The sequence below is a fragment of the Mobula hypostoma genome, chromosome 23 (assembly GCF_963921235.1).
Source record: "Mobula hypostoma chromosome 23, sMobHyp1.1, whole genome shotgun sequence".
Classification (NCBI taxonomy): Eukaryota; Metazoa; Chordata; class Chondrichthyes; order Myliobatiformes; family Myliobatidae; genus Mobula; species Mobula hypostoma.
The window spans coordinates 29,605,949-29,625,387 of NC_086119.1; the positions used below are offsets into that span (position 1 = coordinate 29,605,949).

The window sequence follows — 19,439 nt, forward strand, 5'->3', positions numbered from 1 at the left end:
AAGTAAAGAGAAAATTATGTTTTACAGCCAACCACCACATTGCATTCCTGAGACCTATAGCAACGCCACCATCTGGTATAAAATCTTCACCACAGCTAGAGATGCAAATAGTAAATACTCGCAGGAATACAATCCATTTTGGTGTTATAAAGGAGCAGTTGGGAAAGTCTATCATGCACTCAATCCTAAACTAACAGTCATTGTTCCAGATGTAAGTAATATCTATACATAAAAAGAATGTCAACTTTGTTCTGTTGTTTTTGCCTTTAGGCTGACTATGACTCAACTATCATTAATGGTACATGAAATTGTGCACTGTATTTTAAATTTGCCTTTCAGTATTGTGTATATTACAAAAATATACAAACGTTTGTATTTACCCTAATATAATTGTTCAATGTTTTTAGTTAATTGTGGTTTCGTCATGATGGGGCAGGACTAATTAGTAGAGTGAATGCGATTTTTTTTCATGGAGGAGAAACTTGCACTGAACTCTTACCCTCATCAAATCTTATTAGCTATTCCAATCTTATTTGTCCTTGCTGACATGGGTATTAGTACTTTATGTGATATCTATTGTTTTGATAATGCTGCTGTTGGGTCTCAGTGGCATCGATTGCTTATACCTATGTACAATAAAATTCTAGGGAATATACACTACTAACAAGTAATCACAGAATTAATCTGGGAGTAAAATTAATCTGAGTGAGGTTGATGTTCTGGAGCATGTTGATATTAAGGGAGAGGAGGTGTTGGAGTTGTTAAAATACATTAGGACGGATAATTCCCCGGGGCCTGACAGAATATTCCCCAGGCTGCTCCATGAGGCAAGAGAAGAGATTGCCGAGCCTCTGACTAGGATCTTTATGTCCTCGTTGTCCATGGCGATGGTACCGGAGGATTGGAGGGAGGCAAATGTTGTCCCCTTGTTCAAAAAAGGTAGTAGGGATAGTCTGGGTAATTATAGACCAGTGAGCCTTACGTCTGTGGTGGGAAAGCTGTTGGAAAAGGTTCTTAGAGATAGGATCTCTGGGCATTTAGAGAATCATGGTCTGATCAGGGATAGTCAGCATGGCTTTGTGAAGGGCAGATCGTGTCTAACAAGCCTGATAGAGTTCTTTGAGGAGGTGACCAGGCATATAGATGAGGGTAGTGCAGTGGATGTGATCTACATGGATTTTAGTAAGGCATTTGACAAGGTTCCACACGGTAGGCTTATTCAGAAAGTCAGAAGGCATGGGATCCAGGGAAGTTTGGCCAGGTGGATTCAGAATTGGCTTGCCTGCGGAAGGCAGAGGGTCATGGTGGAGGGAGTACATTCAGATTGGAAGATTGTGACTAGTGGTGTCCCACAAGGATCTGTTCTGGGACCTGTACTTCTCGTGATTTTTATTAACGACCTGGATGTTGGGGTAGTAGAGTGGGTTGGCAAGTTTGTGGACAACACAAAGGTTGGTGGTGTTGTAGATAGTGTAGAGGATTGTCAAACATTGCAGAGAGACATTGATAGGATGTAGAAGTGGGCTGAGAAGTGGCAGATGGAGTTCAGCCGGGAAAAGTGTGAGGTGGTACACTTTGGAAGGACAAACTCCAGGGCAGAGTACAAAGTAAATGGCAGGATACTTGGTAGTGTGGAGGAGCAGAGGGATCTGGGGGTACATGTCCACAGATCCCTGAAAGTTGCCTCTCAGGTGGATAGAGTAGTTAAGAAAGCTTATGGGGTGTTAACTTTCATAAGTCGAGGGATAGAGTTTAAGAGTCACGATGTAATATTGCAGCTCTATAGAACTCTGGTTAGGCCACACTTGGGAGTGCCGTGTCCAGTTCTGGTCGCCTCACTATAGGAAGGATGTGGAAGCATTGGAAAGGGTACAGAGGAGATTTACCAGGATGCTGCCTGGTTTAGAGTATGCATTATGATCAGAGATTAAGGGAGCTAGGGCTTTACTCTTTGGAGAGGAGGAGGATGAGAGGAGACATGATAGAGGTGTACAAGATAATAAGAGGAATAGATAGAGTGGATAGCCAGCGCCTCTTCCCCAGGGCACCACTGCTCAATACAAGAGGACATGGCTTTAAGGTAAGAGGTGGGAAGTTCAAGGGGGATATTAGAGGAAGGTATTTGTTACTCAGGGTGGTTGGTGCATGGAATGCACTGCCTGAGTCAGTGGTGGAGGCAGATACACTAGTGAAGGTTAAGAGGCTACTAGACAGATATATGGAGGAATTTAAGTTGGGGGCTTATATGGGAGGCAGGGTTTGAGGGTCGGCACAACATTGTGGGCCGAAGGGCCTGTACTGTGCTGTACTGTTCTATGTTCTAAAATTTCCAAGAATACCACTTAAATTTATTATTGTCCTCTGCATTATATCTGGTCTTTCAGTATTGGATATTGATGTACAGTAATGTCAATTATGTAATGTATTAGTAATTGACATTACTAATGTCAGTTGCCATTGGGCACCACAGTAGCATTGTGGTTAGCATGACACTATTACAACTTGGGCTGTTTCAGAATTAGAGATCAATTCTGGCACAGTCTGTGAGGAGTTTGTATGTTCTCCCCATAAATTTCCTCTGGGTACTTCAGTTTCCTCTGACAGTCCAAAGATGTACCAGTTAGTAGGTTAATTGGTCACTGTAAATTATCCTTGATTAGGTTAGTATTAAATAGTTGGGTTGCTGGGCTGTGTAGCTCACTGGGCTGTAAGAGCCAGTTCCGTGCTAAATAAATAAAATTCTCTTCAGGCCTAGTTGTGCCATTTTGCACACTTTCACTTGGCATGGAGCAACTTCAATATTTGTGCTCCTAAAACCTCTGATTTCAGTTATGTTTGGAGTGTGTCAATGGCATAATCTTCAGTAGTAAAATGGAACAGCTCCATACATATTCCTGAATTTGTGTAGTAATCTTAAGTTTTCTTTATCCATGTCTCCTTTTCTAAAACAAAAATTTCTTAGAAAATGTAAGAGCATAAATGCAGGTTGGTGACTGATTAGTAAAGGGATTCTAAAATTGTTTACAAATATCGTTTGAGACTCTAATCTGACTGACTCAAAGCACATCTGACCCACCAATCTCCCTCCGAGCAGGCAAACTGTTCTCCTTACCCTGGACATTCCCTGGGTAAAGAGGATTCTGAGAATGGCGGTAATCCAACGTATCCTTAGTGTGGAAACACTGTTGACAAAGGTTACAAAAGTAGCCTTAGTAGGTTAATTAACCATAGATGAATACAGATCAAGGTCGGCTTTGGATCTTAGTTATAATTAGTGTATTTCAAATTCAAAGCCAGACCACAAGAGTTGCTGGACCATAGAGTGCCAGACCAGAACGTTTCAACCTGTATTTCATGAGCAAATAGTAACTTTTAATAGGTGGCATAAAAAGTTGAGAAGGATGTCCTTAAATTAAGGCACGTGGAATTCTTGGCTTTAGAGTAGGGGTTGGCAACCTTTTTACCTCTGTGGGCCGGATTGCGTATTAATGAGCAGACGGTGGGCCAGATAAATGTCATAAAAAACTTGAAATATGGGAATTATCCATTTAAATATATCTAGTTATGTTTTGCCTCAAATTAATGAATAACACATGCTAGAAAATCATTTCTGCTTAAGGTTGCCTACCCCTGCTCTAGAGGCATAGAACAGAATATTGAAGAATTTGTGGTAACTTTTTATTAAAAGATGAAATAATGAACACTGCGCTTCAAAAATGAAACAAATTTTGGAGAGAATACTAAGGAGTTTTAAAAGAACTGTATTAAGAATGAAAGTTAATCCCTTTTTGGTTGCTCAGAGAGCCATATTATTCTTGTGCTGGGTGAAGTAATTAAGTTGATGCACTCCAACAAATAACTAATCCACACTGACTAGATATTTTCCTCAAGATATTGATTTAAAGTTGGTGCAGCATTTTAAAATGTGACTTGCTGCAAAACTGTACAATATTAAGCCAAATGACATTGAGGGTACACAAAAAAATTCTCTGCAGTCAGGGTTTGGGTGTCAGTTCTGTGGTGAGATTGAAGAAACTTGTATTATAAGGCAAAGTTGAGGGAAATTTGTTGGAGGAGGTGTTAAAATTCAGAGTTCTTATGAAATGAAGTCAGAAAAGGTGAGAGTAATGTGATCATAAATTGAATGGGTGAGGTAAGGGGATTCCAAGGGAATTGAATAATTGAAGGATAAAAATGCAGGAATATTGGATAAGATGAGGAGACTTGGATTGGCTGGTACGTTGCAATAGTAGCTCTGCCAGGATTGGCCAGATTCCTCCTGCCATATCATTCAGTGCTTTTCTGTTGTGAAAACAGTTTAAGTGTGAACTGGAATATCCAACCATACAAAATTGTATACATTTAAGAAAGATTTTAAGACATGAAATTTAAAATTATTTTAATTATAATTTTTGATCTTTAAATATTAGCTTATTTTACTTACAGGATGACCGTTCACTCATTAACTTGCATTTGATGCATACCAGTTACTTTCTCTTTGTAATGGTAATTACAATATTCTGCTATGCGGTCATCAAAGGACGACCAGGGAAAGTGCGGCAAAACAATAGTGAATTCTGTCCAGAAAAGGTAACTCCTTCTTTTTCTGTGACTCGACATGATTTAAAGAAAAATTGTACTCTGATCGTGATGCCAATTAAATACAGGCAATAACACAGTACACAATTGTGAGTATTAAGTTATTCTCATTTTCCTAATTTAAAATGATATATTGTAGCATTTACCTGAATCATCACTGCAGACTGGAATTTAGTTTACAACATAAAATTAAGTATTTCTGCTTCAAGTATTAAGCTGCAGATGTATTAACTTGAGTTTATATTTAGATTATCTAATTACAAAATACTGTTCATATAATGGATTATCTGCTCAATATGCATTAAGACGAGAGTAGAAGTGGGCCATTTGGCCCATTGAGTCTCCTCCACCATTCTTTCATTACTGAGTTATTATTCCTCTCAACCCCATTTTCTCACCTTCTCTCCATAACCTTTGATGCCCTGATTAATCAAGACTCTGTCAACCTCTGCTTCAAATATACCTTATGACATGGCCTCCACAGCCATTTGTGACGATGAATTCCAAGGTTTACCACCATCTGGTTAACTAAATTCATCCTCGTATCTGTTTTAAATGCACATTGCTTTATTCTGAGGCTGCACCTCCTGGTCCTAGACTCACCCACTATAGGAAATATCCTCTCCACATCCACTCTGTCTAAGCCTTTCAATATTTGATAGGTTTCAATGAGACTCCTTCCCCTTATTCTTCTAAACTCTCGTGAGTACAGTCCCAGAACCATGCCATCAAATGCTCCTCTTGTGTTAATCCTTTCATTCCCAGAATTATTCTCGTGAGCCTCCTCTGGACCCTCTCCAACGTCAGCACATTTTTTTCTTAAATAAGGGCTAAAATTCCTTAGAATACTCGTAAGTGTGGTTTGATCAGTGCCCTATAAGGCCGCAGCATTACATTCTTGCTTTTATATTCTGGTCCTCTCAAAGTAAATGCTAACATTGCATTTGCTGCCTTTACTACCAACTCAACCTGCAGGTTAATCTTTAGGGAATCCTGCTTGAAGGCTTCCAAATCCCTTTTGCACCTCATGATTTTTGAATTCTCTCCAGTTTTAGTAAATAGTCTATGCCTTTATTCTTTCTACCAAAGTGCATGACCGTTACTCCCTGCACTAAATTCCACCTGCCACTTTTTTGCCCATTCTCCCAATCTAAATCCTTTTGCAGACCCCCTGCTTCTTCAACCCTACATGACCCTCTACCTGTGATCGTATCATCCGCATCTTGGTCACAATGTCATCAATTCCGTCATCCAAGTCATCGATATATAATGTGAAAAGAAGTGATCCCAATACTGACTCCTGCGGAACACTGGTCACCTGCAGCCAACCAGAAAAGGCCCCCTTTATTCCCTGGCGATCTTCGGTTCATGCAAGTATCTTTCCTGTAATATAAAGTTAAAAGGTTCAATTATTATCAGAGTATACGACTCCGAAATTCTTCAATCTTTGGATAGCCATGAAACCAAGAAAGAAAAGAAAGGCAGCAACCCCCAAATCTTACGTCCTGGCACAAAACATTGAACAGGCACATCAAACCCTGAAACCATCCTCCTGCACAAAAAATGAACAAAATGGATCAGTGTTTTTTTTTCTGTTTTTACCATGGGGGCTCTTGTGTTGTAGCCTCACATGCGACACCTTGTCATAGCCTTTCTGAAAATCCTAGTATGCAACATCCACTGACTCTCCTTTGTCTATCCTGCTCATTATTTCCACAAATAATTCCTACAGATTGCTAGACAAGATTTCCCCTTAAGAAAACCATGCTGACTTTGGTCTATTTTAACATGTTCCTCTAAATACCCCAAAAAACTCATCCTTAGTAATGGATTCAGTGTCTTCCCAACCACTGAGGTCAGGCTAACTGGCCTATAATTTCCCTTCTGCTTCCCTCCCTTAAAGAGTAGGGTGGGATTTACAATATTCCAGTTATCCGGAACCATGCCAGAATTTAGTGATTCTTGAAAGATCATTACTAATGCATCTGCAATCTCTTCTTCCTTTTTCAGAACCCTGGGATGTAGTCCATCTGGTCCAGGTGACTTATCTACCTTCAGACCTTTCCTTAGTAATAGCAACTACAATCACTTCTGAACCCTGGCAACCTCGAATTGCTGGCATACTGATAGTGCTTTTCTCAGTGAAGACTGATATAAAATACTTAAGTTCATCTGCCTTTTCTTTATCCCACATGACTACCTCTCCAGTGTCATTTCCAGTGGTCTAATATCCACTTTTGTCTCTCTTACTCTTTATAAAGTACAGTAATGTGCAAAAGTCTTAGGTACAAGTTAAAAAAAATCTGTAAAGCGAAGACACTTTCAAAATGATCAAATGAAATGTTATGTATAATTTACTATAAAAAATAAACTGTAAAATAAAATAAAATCAGTATTTGGTTTGACCACCCTTTTGCTTTTAAAACTGCATCAGTTGTTTTAGGTACACTGCCGTGCAGTTTTATAAGAAATTTGGCTGGCAGGTTGTTCCAAGTATTTCTTGAAGAAATTGCCACAGTTCTTTGGCAGACTTTGGCTGTCTCGCTTGCTTCCGTCTCCAGGTAATTCTATGCAGCCTCAATGTTGTATACAGCCATCTGTTACAGAACTTGTTCTTTTCGCTGAAGATGGTTCTGTATGACCTAGGCTTTGTGTTTGGGGTCATTGTCATGTTGCAGAATGAAATTGGGACTGATCAGATGCCTCCCTGATGGTATTGCATGATGAATGAGAATCTGCTTGTATTTCTCAGCATTGAGGGATCCATTAATTTTGACAAGATCACCAACTCTATTTTCAGAAATGCAGTCCCTAATCTGCAGGGAATCTCCACTTTAACTGTTAGCTGCAGACACTCATTCATGTAGCACTCTCCACCTCTTCTGAGGACAAACTGTCTCCTGTTTAAGACAAGAAAATTCAAATTTTAACTCATCAGTCCAGAGCAGTTACCGGTGTTGTTCAGCACCCTGGCCTTTGTGGTTTTGTGCATAGGTGAGTCTCTTGGCTCTGCTTCCATTTTGGAGCAATAGCTTTTTGGCAGCAACTCTTCTATGAAGACCACTTCTGACAAGATTTCTCTGGACTGTAAGGGGTGTACTTGGGCACCAGTGGTTTCCATGCGCTCAGCTGATAGCAGTGCTGGACTTCTGATTTAGAAGGGATGTCGGTTTGATGTGTCTCTTGTCTGCTGCACTCAGTTTCTGTGGCTGACCACTATGTTTCTAGTCTTCAACCTTAACATTTCTTTGTGCTTCTTTAAAACTTGGACAGCACATCTTGAAACTCCTGTCCGTTGCAAAAATTTTGCTTGGGAGAGACCTTGTTGATGCAGAATGACCATCCTGTGTCTTGTTGCTCTGCTCACTCTTCCCATGTGTAAGAAATGATGATTTGAAGGTTAAACTGTCACATTGGCCACACCTTCACCTTTATAGTTTGATTGTCTTTCGCCCAGTTTGATTCCTTCTACTCCTGGTTCTGTTTCAGTTAATTAGTTTAGTTCATTCAACTCATTGTTATTGATCATTAGTTTAATCGTGCACTGGGATCTATACCTACAAAGTAATCAAGTTTTGTTTATTATTTGAAAAGTGATCTATTAATGTTACTTTCTATAACAAAATACAAAATTTTCTCTAACGTTTAAGTTTTCTTGGAAAATGAATATTTGGAAATGTAAAATTTGCTCTTTTCTGCTGACACATTAATGCGGAAGAGAAAATAAAAAAAGAGAATTTATATAAAAAGCTAGGATGCCTAAGACTTTTGCTCAGTGTCGTACATATGAGAAACTTCTTCCTCTTTCATTTTATTAACTAGCTACCTTCTTATTTCATCTTTTCTTTCCTTATGGCTTTTTTAGTTGCCTCTTGATAGTTTCTAAAAGCTTCACAATCCTCTACTTTCCACAATTCTTTTTGCTATATTGTATGCCCTTCCTTTTGCTTTTAAGCTGTTTTTGACTTGTCAGCCATGGTTGCATCATCCTTACTTTAGAATACTTCATCTATGGAATATATCTATCCTGTACCTTCTAAGTTGCTGCCAGAAACTCCAGTCATTGCTGTTCTGCCGCCATCCTTGTTAGCATCCCCGTACAATTCACTTTGGCCTGCTCTTCTCTTACGCTTCTCTAATTCCCTTTATTCTACTGCAGTGCTGATACTTTTGACCATAGCTTCTCCCTTTCAAATTGTAGGGTGAATTCTATCATATTATGATCACTGCCTCCTAAGGGTTTCTTCACGTTAAGCTCCCCAAACAAATCTGGTTCATTATACTACAACACCCAGTCCAGAATTGCCTTTTTCCTGGTGAGCTCATCCACAAGCTGCACTAGAAAGCCATCTTGTAGACCTTGTACAGATTCCTTCTCGTGGGATCCAGCACCAATCTGATTTTCCCAATCTACTTGAATATTGAAATCCCCCCATGACTATTGTAACATTGGCCTTTTTACATGCCTTTTCTATCTCCTGTTATTTGTACCCCATAACCTGGCTACTTGTTTGGAGGCCTGCATATAACACTTTTCAGGGTCTTTTTACCATTGCAGACTTTTTTAGCTCTATCCATAGCAACTACAATTTCTGACTCTATGTCAACTCTTTCTAAAGATTTGATTTCATTTTTTTTAAACCAACAGAGACAACCCTCTGTCTACTTGCCAGTACTTTTGATATGCTATGTGTTCTTGGATGTTAAGCTCCCATCTACAGTCTTTCAGTCACGACTCAGTGATGTTCACAGTGATGTACCTGGCAATTGCTAACTGTGCAACAAGATCATTTACCTTATTCCGTATACTGTGTGCGCTCAAATATATCACCTTCAGTCCTGTTTTCAACACCTTTTATGCTTCCTTCCCCCTCCCCCATGTTACAATTCGACTCATCCCACAGGCTGGTTTTGCCCTATCATTTGCCTGCCCTTTCTCATAGTCTCACTAGAAAATTATTGTATTTTATCTCACTGCATCTATTTGTATACCAACCCATCCTCGGCATGACTCCAGTTCCTATCCCCTTTTCAAATTCGCTTAAATATCAAACATTAGAAACCCAAGTTTTACAGTAATAATTAAAATGCAAGCTGAAATGGTAACCTACTGAAAATGATATTGATATATTACTATTTTGTATCTTACTAGACTTTGGTTGCCCAATTGTGAGCTTCACATTTCCTAACTAGGAATGTGTGTAGATAGCAGCATAATCCTGACTTTCTAACTGCTTTGGAGTATTAAGTAGTGATTAAGGATAAAAGATAACGAAACAAACCTGGTGACAGATTGATAGTACTCTAGTTTTCCAGCTTATTTGTTTCTATGGTTGAACATGATTTTTTCTTTTTTTTCAGGTTGCACTATCAGAAGCATAAAACAGCTTCATTCTTGGATGTGGACAGGTAGAAGCATTTGCACATTAAGCCCAAGAGAAAGGGCATTGACGCTTTGAATGCAGTGTGTCCTGCAACGTTGGTTTATTCCAACCAAAGACGTTTTAAGTGCCTGTACTTACTTTGTACATATTTGTAAGGATATATCCAAAACAAATCCATCAATGCATTTCTGTCACATGCTAACTACAGTTTTTTTTTAAATACAAAAAAAACACTTTGCTGCCATACCAGTCAGGACAATAGAAATGAAGTTCACGAAGACTAACCATGCGTTCGGAAGCGATCCTTTTTTTTTTGTTAAAACTTATTGAACCCTTTTGAAGTTTTGAGTTGCAAGAATACTTTCACTGAGGTTGTATCACATGTAAATATGTTGGAAATATGTGCTGTAGTGGTAAATACTGCATTTCTGGCACCAATGGTCTGTTAAGTATTTGGAGTTGATGTGTATATGTGGTTCAGCACAATTATCTCTTGTTAATGCTTGACAGAAAAGTCATCATATTTTGGAAATTTGAAGATTAATGTATAATATAAGTGCATTTTGGTACTGCTTGAGCCTGCAGGAAAGGGATATAGAATTCAGTGTGTATTTTATAATACTGCTGTCCAACATAATTGCTTGCTTAGAACTGCCCAGCACTGGCTGTTTAATGTGTATGGCTTGCAAGTGTGCATATTTTTGTTTATTACCATCTTCTAGTCAAAATGTATCGCATGTATAGTACTGTCAGCGAAATGATCCACAAATTGCCTTAATTACCTTCCTATTTCTATTGGCCTTTTTGTTGTCTTCGTCCATAAGTATTCCAAAGTCATTAACTCCTCTCTAATACATAGGGTATCTTCTTTCTCTTGAATCTCTCTTGCTTGTAATGACAGTGATTTATTTGAAGTAAGAAATTCCAAAGCTGTCTCAATGTATGGTTTCAGACCTTGAAGCTGTGTGATCCCAGTAGCACCTAAAGATCGTGTTGGCACAGTTTAAATATCAGTAACAGATTTTTGAAATTGGACTTGCCAGTCGAAACCTTAAATTTCCAAGTTTCTGCAAAAGAATCTATCTTGTACTGAACATATTGTCATTTTGTTCCACTAAAATTACAGGCCAAATGAGAATAAACAGCTGTTTAGCTACTCTTCATAGTCCCTTAGTTACTTTCCATCATTCATTAACTTTTGAAAATGAGCCTTAGTTATTTGCTGCACTGAACCTGACCCAAGTGGATTGTTTGTTCAATCATTGATAACTGTATGGATCCAGACAGCAGTGAGTTTCTCATTTAAGTGTGAACAAGTCTCTGCATCATAGTGCACTTTTAATCATTATTTTATTCTCCAAGCAAGTTTCTATGAATATCTATATTTCGTACTTTCTGATGTTCGGCTTAGTTTGGGAAAATGAAAGTATTTGATTTTTTTTTTGTCAGACAAACTTTTCAAATGAGTGTATGTTTGGTTGTGTTAATGCATAAGTTTGTGGGGATCAAATAGTTTATAGCCTGAGATTACCTGATAGAAAAGAACAAAATATCCCATAAATGCATGCAAAGTGTGCAGGCATAAATTAGGGTCAAGTAAAATACATTTTAGTCCACCAGCCTTAACTGGTGTTTCAGGTTGGCATGTTAGATGCTCCATGTTGTACCTGTGGCACATACTTGGAGGTGGCTTATTTTGCTGCCTTCTGATTTGAATCTGGAGTTGTGCTGATTAAGAGCTATTGCTTAAACTAAGATTGATTGCCTATGTAAGTGTAATTTTTAACCGTAGTTGTGGCCTCAAATCTCAGTTCATTGGTAAAGTGCCTAAGCACTAGTTAGGATGCCCTGTAGTTTGTTTAGGAAGGAAAAGCTTTGTGACTTGTATTGTTGCATGAATGTAATCATAGCACATTATTTTATGACAATCTCTCTCATTTCTGGAATTACTGTGCTTTTGGTAAGATTTGCATATGCTTTTTGCTGAATAAAAGGATCCAATAGTTAAGTGTTGTATTTTCCTTTAATTAGGCATTAACCTGTGATAAGTTATGCTTGTGCATTTCATTGCTTTGGGATGTAAGTTGGTGATTAATTGACTGTGCTTGCTGCAGATCTCAAGAGCTGCCTTAAAAGATCAAGTGATTTTTGGGGTAATGTCTTCCTTTTTCCTACATCAGTTGCCAAGAGGCATCAACTGAAGGTGATTTTTGGCAACCAGTTGTAATGAAGTCATCAATATGACAAAGCTGTCCATCACATTAAAGCATTTTCACTGATGTAGGCTACAAAAGAAAAGAGCACAGTTTTTTCCTGAATATTTTCAACATATTGCGGGTCCTAAATAAAGACTGGCGGCACAAAAATTAAAATGGATGAAATATGAAGACATTTCAACATGCACTGAAATATTAATAGGGTTGCTTGGATGTCTAAATACTGTATGTATAGTACATCATTAAAAATTCACAATCATTCCACACTCTACATTTCCATAGTACTTTTATGCAAATACCTGAGGTTGTTGACGATTTAATGTGTTTCTGGACATGATGTTGGAGAAGGCTGTGAAACAGTGTACTCTCTGGAACAGCTGAGAATCACAGACTACAGGAATTCTGAATTTAACTGCATTATCTGGGCAAAATGTTTGAACCTATTAATAATACAAAGACTAGATTTGTAAATCCATGCTTTAAAAAAAAGACAGTTGGATTGCTTAAACTTGTTAATGTTTGCTGTGTTCTCATTGTAAAACATGTATCTAAGAGATTAAATCTGAAATTTCAGAAATTAATTATTTTTATGGTGCCCTCTGCAAATTTTCATCTCTGGAACACAATCTATCCTACTCAGATCTGTACAATATATTTAAGATCTGAATATTTTAAGTTATAAAAGACCATAAGACAAAGGAGCAGAAGTCGGTCATTCAGCCCATCGATAAAGAGAATACAGTATGTGCCATCTGTATAGATTTTCAGAAGACAAGCCCTACATTGCAAGTCAGCTGGCAAAATTTAAGGTCATTGGAATAAAAGGGTGAAGTTGTTTTTCAAATAGAAATGCAACAAATAGTGTTTGTTAAGATTAAGGCAGGAAGTACTTTTTGATTTAATGATTGGATGTGGTTGCACAGAGTGAAATTTCAAAACTTACACTTGTGTGGTACTTTGAGACGTGTCCAACAATGAAAAGCAATGGTCTGCAGTTGGGGAAAAAAGGCTGACAATGCTGGCAGAATAAGCAAGTAATTTTTAAAAAATTGACTCTTGTGAAGTGATGCGTTTTGGCAGAAGAAAAATGTGCAGGATTTAGGCATGATAGATTTATGCATGAGTGCATAAAACTTTGAATGTGGGACTTGAAGTAGTTAACTGAATGTATAGGACATGGCGCTTCATAGTGGTAATAGAAATGTAATTTGCTGAGCAATGGGGAAAGAAGAGGAATGAGACTTGAGATTGCTTCAGAGCTGATTAGCTGGTTCTGTGCCTTGTTTTTTTTTCCTCACAATCTTCTTTGTCTTTGAAGGTTTTCTTAAGAGTACCATATCACACTGGTTGCATCAAAATATCCATGATGAAATACTTATTAAATGGTAGGTTGTATGACCTCGGAACTCAACTGTAATTTTCCATCTGACAATTCATCAGGGTCTTGTAAATTGCAAAGAGAACAAAAGGAGGAATTGGCAGCTGCTTAATCTTTATGGCTCAGCTGTAAATCTATTCTCCAATGCACTGGGAGAACTATCTTTGGATGTCAGATATCAACTGTTGCAGTGCTTTGAAATGTTCTTGATTGCTGCTGTGTAAATGTAATTCACTTCACCTCCACTCTACTCCCTCTATCTCCCCCACATCCCATATAGCTATAATGGCTTTTGCAGGTATGGTCACTTGTTCCCCTGTTAAGATTTAAGACAATAGGACTCCCAAAAGACTTGTCATCATGCTTTCTTGCCCCTAATGAGACTTTCTCCCCTCGTCCTTTAATACTATCATCAGTTTTGTTTGGGGGGGGGGGAGGGTGCTTCAGAGGTATAGTTTCCTTCCATTTCTACCTGCCTTTGGTGAGACAAATGTGAGCCATAATTTTTGGTCTTATCATGATTCAGGACATGGAGCTGTGAGTTCTCATTTGTTCTTGAATTTGAATGTGAAACTGCATGTTATTGGGCTTTTCTGATTACCTTGCATTATAGATGTCTCCCATTTTGAGCAATCTTTCCACATATCTCAGTTAAGCGACATTCTCTCGATTTTGAGAAAGGTCCTACGGCACAAAGAAATCTTAATTTCATTGTAGCCAAACTTGATTTATATGCTATTAATTTGCATCAGCCCTAGTGAATAACGAGTAAATTAATCACAGAGGATCATTTTGTGTTTCAAACAGCATTTTTTTAAAAATTGAAGATCAAAATAGCTTAACCGTGCAAAAACAAGCAGATGCTTTATTGTCTTCAAGCCTAGTCCACAGGCGAGTTGGACACTAGCTTAACTGCTTTCCAGAAACAATCCCATGTAACTATTTTAATGAGGTTGTATTTTTTTCAAATGTTAATTCCACATGATATTTTCTAAACTTTGGGAATCTGGAAGCTGAGGAAAACGAGAGTGGCTGGATGGAACTAAGTAAATGACTTCCTGACGCTGCTTGAACATTAATTTGAATGCTCGCTACCTGCATTGCTGATGAGTGTGTTTCTCTTTAATCTTAATGATTATCTGCACTAACTATGCCTTCATTTCCACATTGCCTCTGTATTATTTCTTTGCCACCTTTAAGTACTCAGTGGCCAGCCAGCTTCTGGCTGGTTGTGGACTATTTGGAAAATTTCAATCAAGACCTAGTGAATTAAATTCAAATTCCTAGAAACCTGGAGTTTCCAATTGCTAAATCTTGCTCTCCTTACCTTGCAGTTATTGAGTTTTTTGCTCCTCTTCCCTGGCTTTCATATAGTCAGGTCAATTTTAATTTCTACTGAATCCACAACCTCAGTTACTTGATCCAGAGTGAAGGCTTAAGGGCTTCGGCTCAATGGGCTTAGGCGGAAACAGGCGAGGCGAGGAAGGTTTGGTATTCATTTTTTGTTGTTATTTGAGGAGAGGGGCAGTATGAGTGTGAGGGTAGTTTGTTGTCCTCGGTGCCGGATGTGGGAGGCCCTGGAGTCTCCAAGCTTCCTGGACGTCCACATCTGCGCCAGGTGCGCCGAGATGCAGCTCCTAAGGGACCGCGTTAGGGAACTGGAGCTGCAACTTGATGACCTTCGTCTGGTCAGGAAGAGTGTGGAGTTGATAGAGAGGAGTTGCAGGCAGGTGGTCACACCGTGGCCATGGGAGGCAGACAAGTGGGTCACGGTTAGGAGGGGGAAGAGGAAGAGTCAGGTAATAGAGAGTAACCCGGTGGCTGTGCCCCTTGACAATAGGTACTCCTATTTGAGTACTGTTGGGGGGGACAGCTTACCTGGGGGAAGCGACAGTGGCCGTGCCTCCAGTCCTGTAGCTCAGAAGGGTAGGGAAAGGAAGAGGAGGGCAGTTGTAATAGGGTACTCAATAGTAAGGGGGTCAGATAGGTGATTCAGTGGACGTAGTCCAGAGACGATGGTAGTTTGCCTCCCTGGTGCCAGGGTCCGGGGTATTTCTGATCGCGTCCAAGATATCCTGAAGTGGGAGGGTGAGGAGCCAGAGGTCGTGGTACATATAGGTACCAATGACATAGGTAGGAAAATGAGAGAGGCCCTGAAAGGAGAATAAAGGGAGTTGAGAAAAAGGACTGCAAAGGTAGTAATCTTGGGATTACTGCCTGTCCCACGCGACAGAGTAGGAATGCAATGACGTGGAGGATAAATGCGTGGCTGAGGGATTGGAGCAGGGGGCAGGGATTCAAGTTTTTGGATCATTGGGACCTCTTTTGGCGCAGGTATGACCTGTTCAAAAAGGACGGGTTACACTTGAATCCTAGGGGGACCAATATCCCGGCGGGGAGATTTGCGAGGGCTACTGAGGTGACTAAACTAGAATGGTTGGGGGGTGGGAATCAAGTTAAAGAGACGAGGAGAGAGGAGGTTAGTTCACAACAGGGGGATGGGGACAAGTGCAGAGAAACAGGTGTAAAATGAGGGTAGAAGCAAAAAGTAGTAAGGTGAAAAGTAAAAGTGGCAGGCCGGCAAATCCAGGGCAAAAATCAAAAAAGGCCACTTTTCAACATAATTGTCTAAAGGCTAAGAGTGTTGTAAAAGCGAGCCTGAAGGCTTTGTTTGTCAATGCAAGGAGCATTCGTAACAAGGTGGATGAATTAAAAGTGCAGATTGGTGTTAATGAATATGATATAGTTGGGATCACAGAGACATGGCTCCAGGGTGACCAGGGATGGGAGCTCAACATTCAGGGATATTCAATATTAATGAGGGATAGATATGAAAGAAAAGGAGGTGGGGTAGTATTGCTGGTTAGAGAGGAGATTAACACAATAGAAAGGAAGGACATTAGCCGGGAGGATGTGGAATGGATATGGGTAGAGCTGCATAACACTAAGGGGCAGAAAATGCTGGTGGGGGTTGTGTACAGGCCACCTAACAGTAGTAGTGAGGTTGGGAATGGTATTAAATGGGAAATTAGAAATGTGTGCAATAAAGGAACAGCAGTTATAATGGGTGACTTCAATCTACATATAGATTGGGTGAACCAAATTGGTAAGGGTGCTGAGGAAGAGGATTTCTTGGAATGTATGCGGGATGGTTTTTTGAACTAACATATTGAGGAACCAACTAGACAGCAGGCTATTCTAGACTGGGTATTGAGCAATGACGAAGGGTTAATTAGCAATCTTGTCACAAGAGGCCCCTTGGAGTGACCATAAATTGGTGGAATTCTTTATTAAGATGGAGAGTGACATAGTTAATTCAGAAACAAAGGTTCTGAATTTAAAGAAGGGTAACTTTGAAGGTATGAGATGTGAATTAGCTAAGATAGACTGGCAAATGACACTTAAAGGGTTGACGGTGGATATGCAATGGCAAGCATTTAAAGATTACATGGATGAACTACAACAGTCGTTCGTCCCAGTTTGGCAAAAGAATAAATCAAGGAAGGTAGTGCACCCGTGGCTGACAAGAGAAATTAGGGATAGTATCAATTCCAAAGAAGAAGCATACAAATTAGCCAGAAAAAGTGGCTCACCTGAGGACTGGGAGAAATTCAGAGTTCAGCAGAGGAGGACAAAGGGCTTAATTAGGAAGGGGAAAAAAGATTATGAGAGAAAACTGGCAGGGAACATAAAAACTGACTATAAAAGCTTTTATAGATATGTAAAAAGGAAAAGACTGGTAAAGACAAGTGTAGGTCCCTTACAGACAGAAACAGGTGAATTGATTATGTGGAGCAAGGACATGGCAGACCAATTGAATGATTACTTTGGTTCTGTCTTCACTAAGGAGGACATGAATAATCTTCCAGAAATAGTAGGGGACAGAGGGTCCAGTGAGATGGAGGAACTGAGCGAAATACATGTTAGTAGGGAAGTGGTGTTAGGTAAATTGAAGGGATTAAAGGCAGATAAATCCCCAGGACCAGATGGTCTGCATCCCAGAGTGCTTAAGGAAGTAGCCCAAGAAATAGTGGATGCATTAGTGATAATTTTTCAAAACTCGTTAGATTCTGGACTAGTTCCTGAGGATTGGAGGGTGGCTAATGTAACTCCACTTTTTAAAAAAGGAGGGAGAGAGAAACCGGGGAATTATAGACCTGTTAGCCTAATGTCGGCGGTGGGGAATCTGCTGGAGTCAGTTATCAAAGATGTGATAACAGCACATTTGGAAAGTGGTGAAATCATCGGACAAAGTCAGCATGGATTTGTGAAAGGAAAATCATGTCTGACGAATCTCATAATATTTTTAGGATGTAACTAGTAGAGTGGATAGGGGAGAACCAGTGGATGTGGTATATTTGGATTTTCAAAAGGCTTTTGACAAGGTCCCACACAGGAGATTAGTGTGCAAACTTAAAGCACACGGTATTGGGGGTAAGGTATTGATGTGGATAGAGAATTGGTTAGCAGACAGGAAGCAAAGAGTGGGAATAAACGGGACCTTTTCAGAATGGCAGGCAGTGACTAGTGGGGTACCACAAGGCTCAGTGCTGGGACCCCAGTTGTTTACAATATATATTAATGACTTGGATGAGGGAATTAAATGCAGCATCTCCAAGTTTGCGGATGACACGAAGCTGGGTGGCAGTGTTAGCAGTGAGGAGGATGCTAACAGGATGCAGGGTGACTTGGATAGGTTGGGTGAGTGGGCAAATTCATGGCAGATGCAATTTAATTGTGGAATGTGAGGTTATCCACTTTGGTGTCAAAAACAGGAAAACAGATTATTATCTGAATGGTGGCCGATTAGGAAAAGGGGAGGTGCAACGAGACCTGGGTGTCATTATACACCAGTCATTGAAAGTGGGCATGCAGGTACAGCAGGCATTGAAAAAGGTGAATGGTATGCTGGCATTCATAGCGAGAGAATTTGAGTACAGGAGCAGGGAGGTACTACTGCAGTTGTACAAGGCCTTGGTGAGACCACACCTGGAGTATTGTGTGCAGTTTTGGTCCCCTAATCTGAGGAAAGACATCCTTGCCATAGAGGGAGTACAAAGAAGGTTTACCAGATTGATTCCTGGGATGGCAGGACTTTCATATGATGAAAGACCGGATCAACTAGGCTTATACTCGTTGGAATTTAGAAGATTGAGGGGGGATCTTATTGAAACATATAAAATCCTAAAGGGATTGGACAGGCTAGATGCAGGAAGATTGTTCCTGATGTTGGGGAAGTCCAGAACGAGGGGTCACAGTTTGAGGATAAAGGGGAAGCCTTTTAGGACCGAGATTAGGAAAAACTTCTTCACACAGAGAGTGGTGAATCTGTGGAATTCTCTGCCACAGGAAACAGTTGAGGTCAGTTCATTGGCTATATTTAAGAGGGAGTTAGATATGGCTCTTGTGGCTAAAGGGATCAGAGGGTATGGGGGGGAAGGCTGGTACAGGATTCTGAGTTGGATGATAAGCCATGATCATACTGAATGGCGGTGCAGGTTCGAAGGGCCGAATGGCCTACTCCTGCACCTATTTTCTATGTTTCTATCCTCTACTTAAACGTGAGAGATTCTGCAGAGGCTGGAAATGCAGAGCAGCATGCACAAAGTTCTGGAGAGACTCAGCAGGTCAGGCAGAGCCCTCCAGTTCTGTAAGCCAGGCTTTGTCCTTCCAACACTTCTGACTCTGTCCTTTCATTTCAGTTTTTAAAACCTGAAGCTATGTCTGTATAACACAAATTAAAATGTAAATTTTCAGATTTAAAATGCTGGAAAATTTATAATTGAAAATTTTAACAAGGGTATTTTGTTAATTAGAAGGAAGGCTTTTAGTATTACAACAATATTCTTACTGTGACTTTCT

At 39.7% G+C, this 19,439-nt stretch overlaps 1 protein-coding gene across 3 annotated transcripts in view; it reads left to right on the forward strand.

The window, feature by feature from the left end:
* Positions 1 to 12,754, forward strand: part of tmem248 (transmembrane protein 248) — a 37,602-nt gene extending 24,848 nt beyond the window's left edge. The window contains exons 5-8 of one of the 3 annotated variants that reach the window (XM_063031113.1): positions 28 to 211; positions 4,447 to 4,590; positions 6,610 to 6,638; positions 9,961 to 12,754. In XM_063031113.1, coding sequence (XP_062887183.1) covers positions 28 to 211; positions 4,447 to 4,590; positions 6,610 to 6,624 — 343 coding nt within the window. In that variant the 3' untranslated portion in view covers positions 6,625 to 6,638; positions 9,961 to 12,754. Of the gene's footprint in view, positions 1 to 27; positions 212 to 4,446; positions 4,689 to 6,609; positions 6,639 to 9,960 lie in introns of all 3 variants that reach the window. The other 2 variants (XM_063031110.1, XM_063031111.1) reach the window with 2 other exon arrangements.
* Positions 12,755 to 19,439: the final 6,685 nt, after the last annotated feature.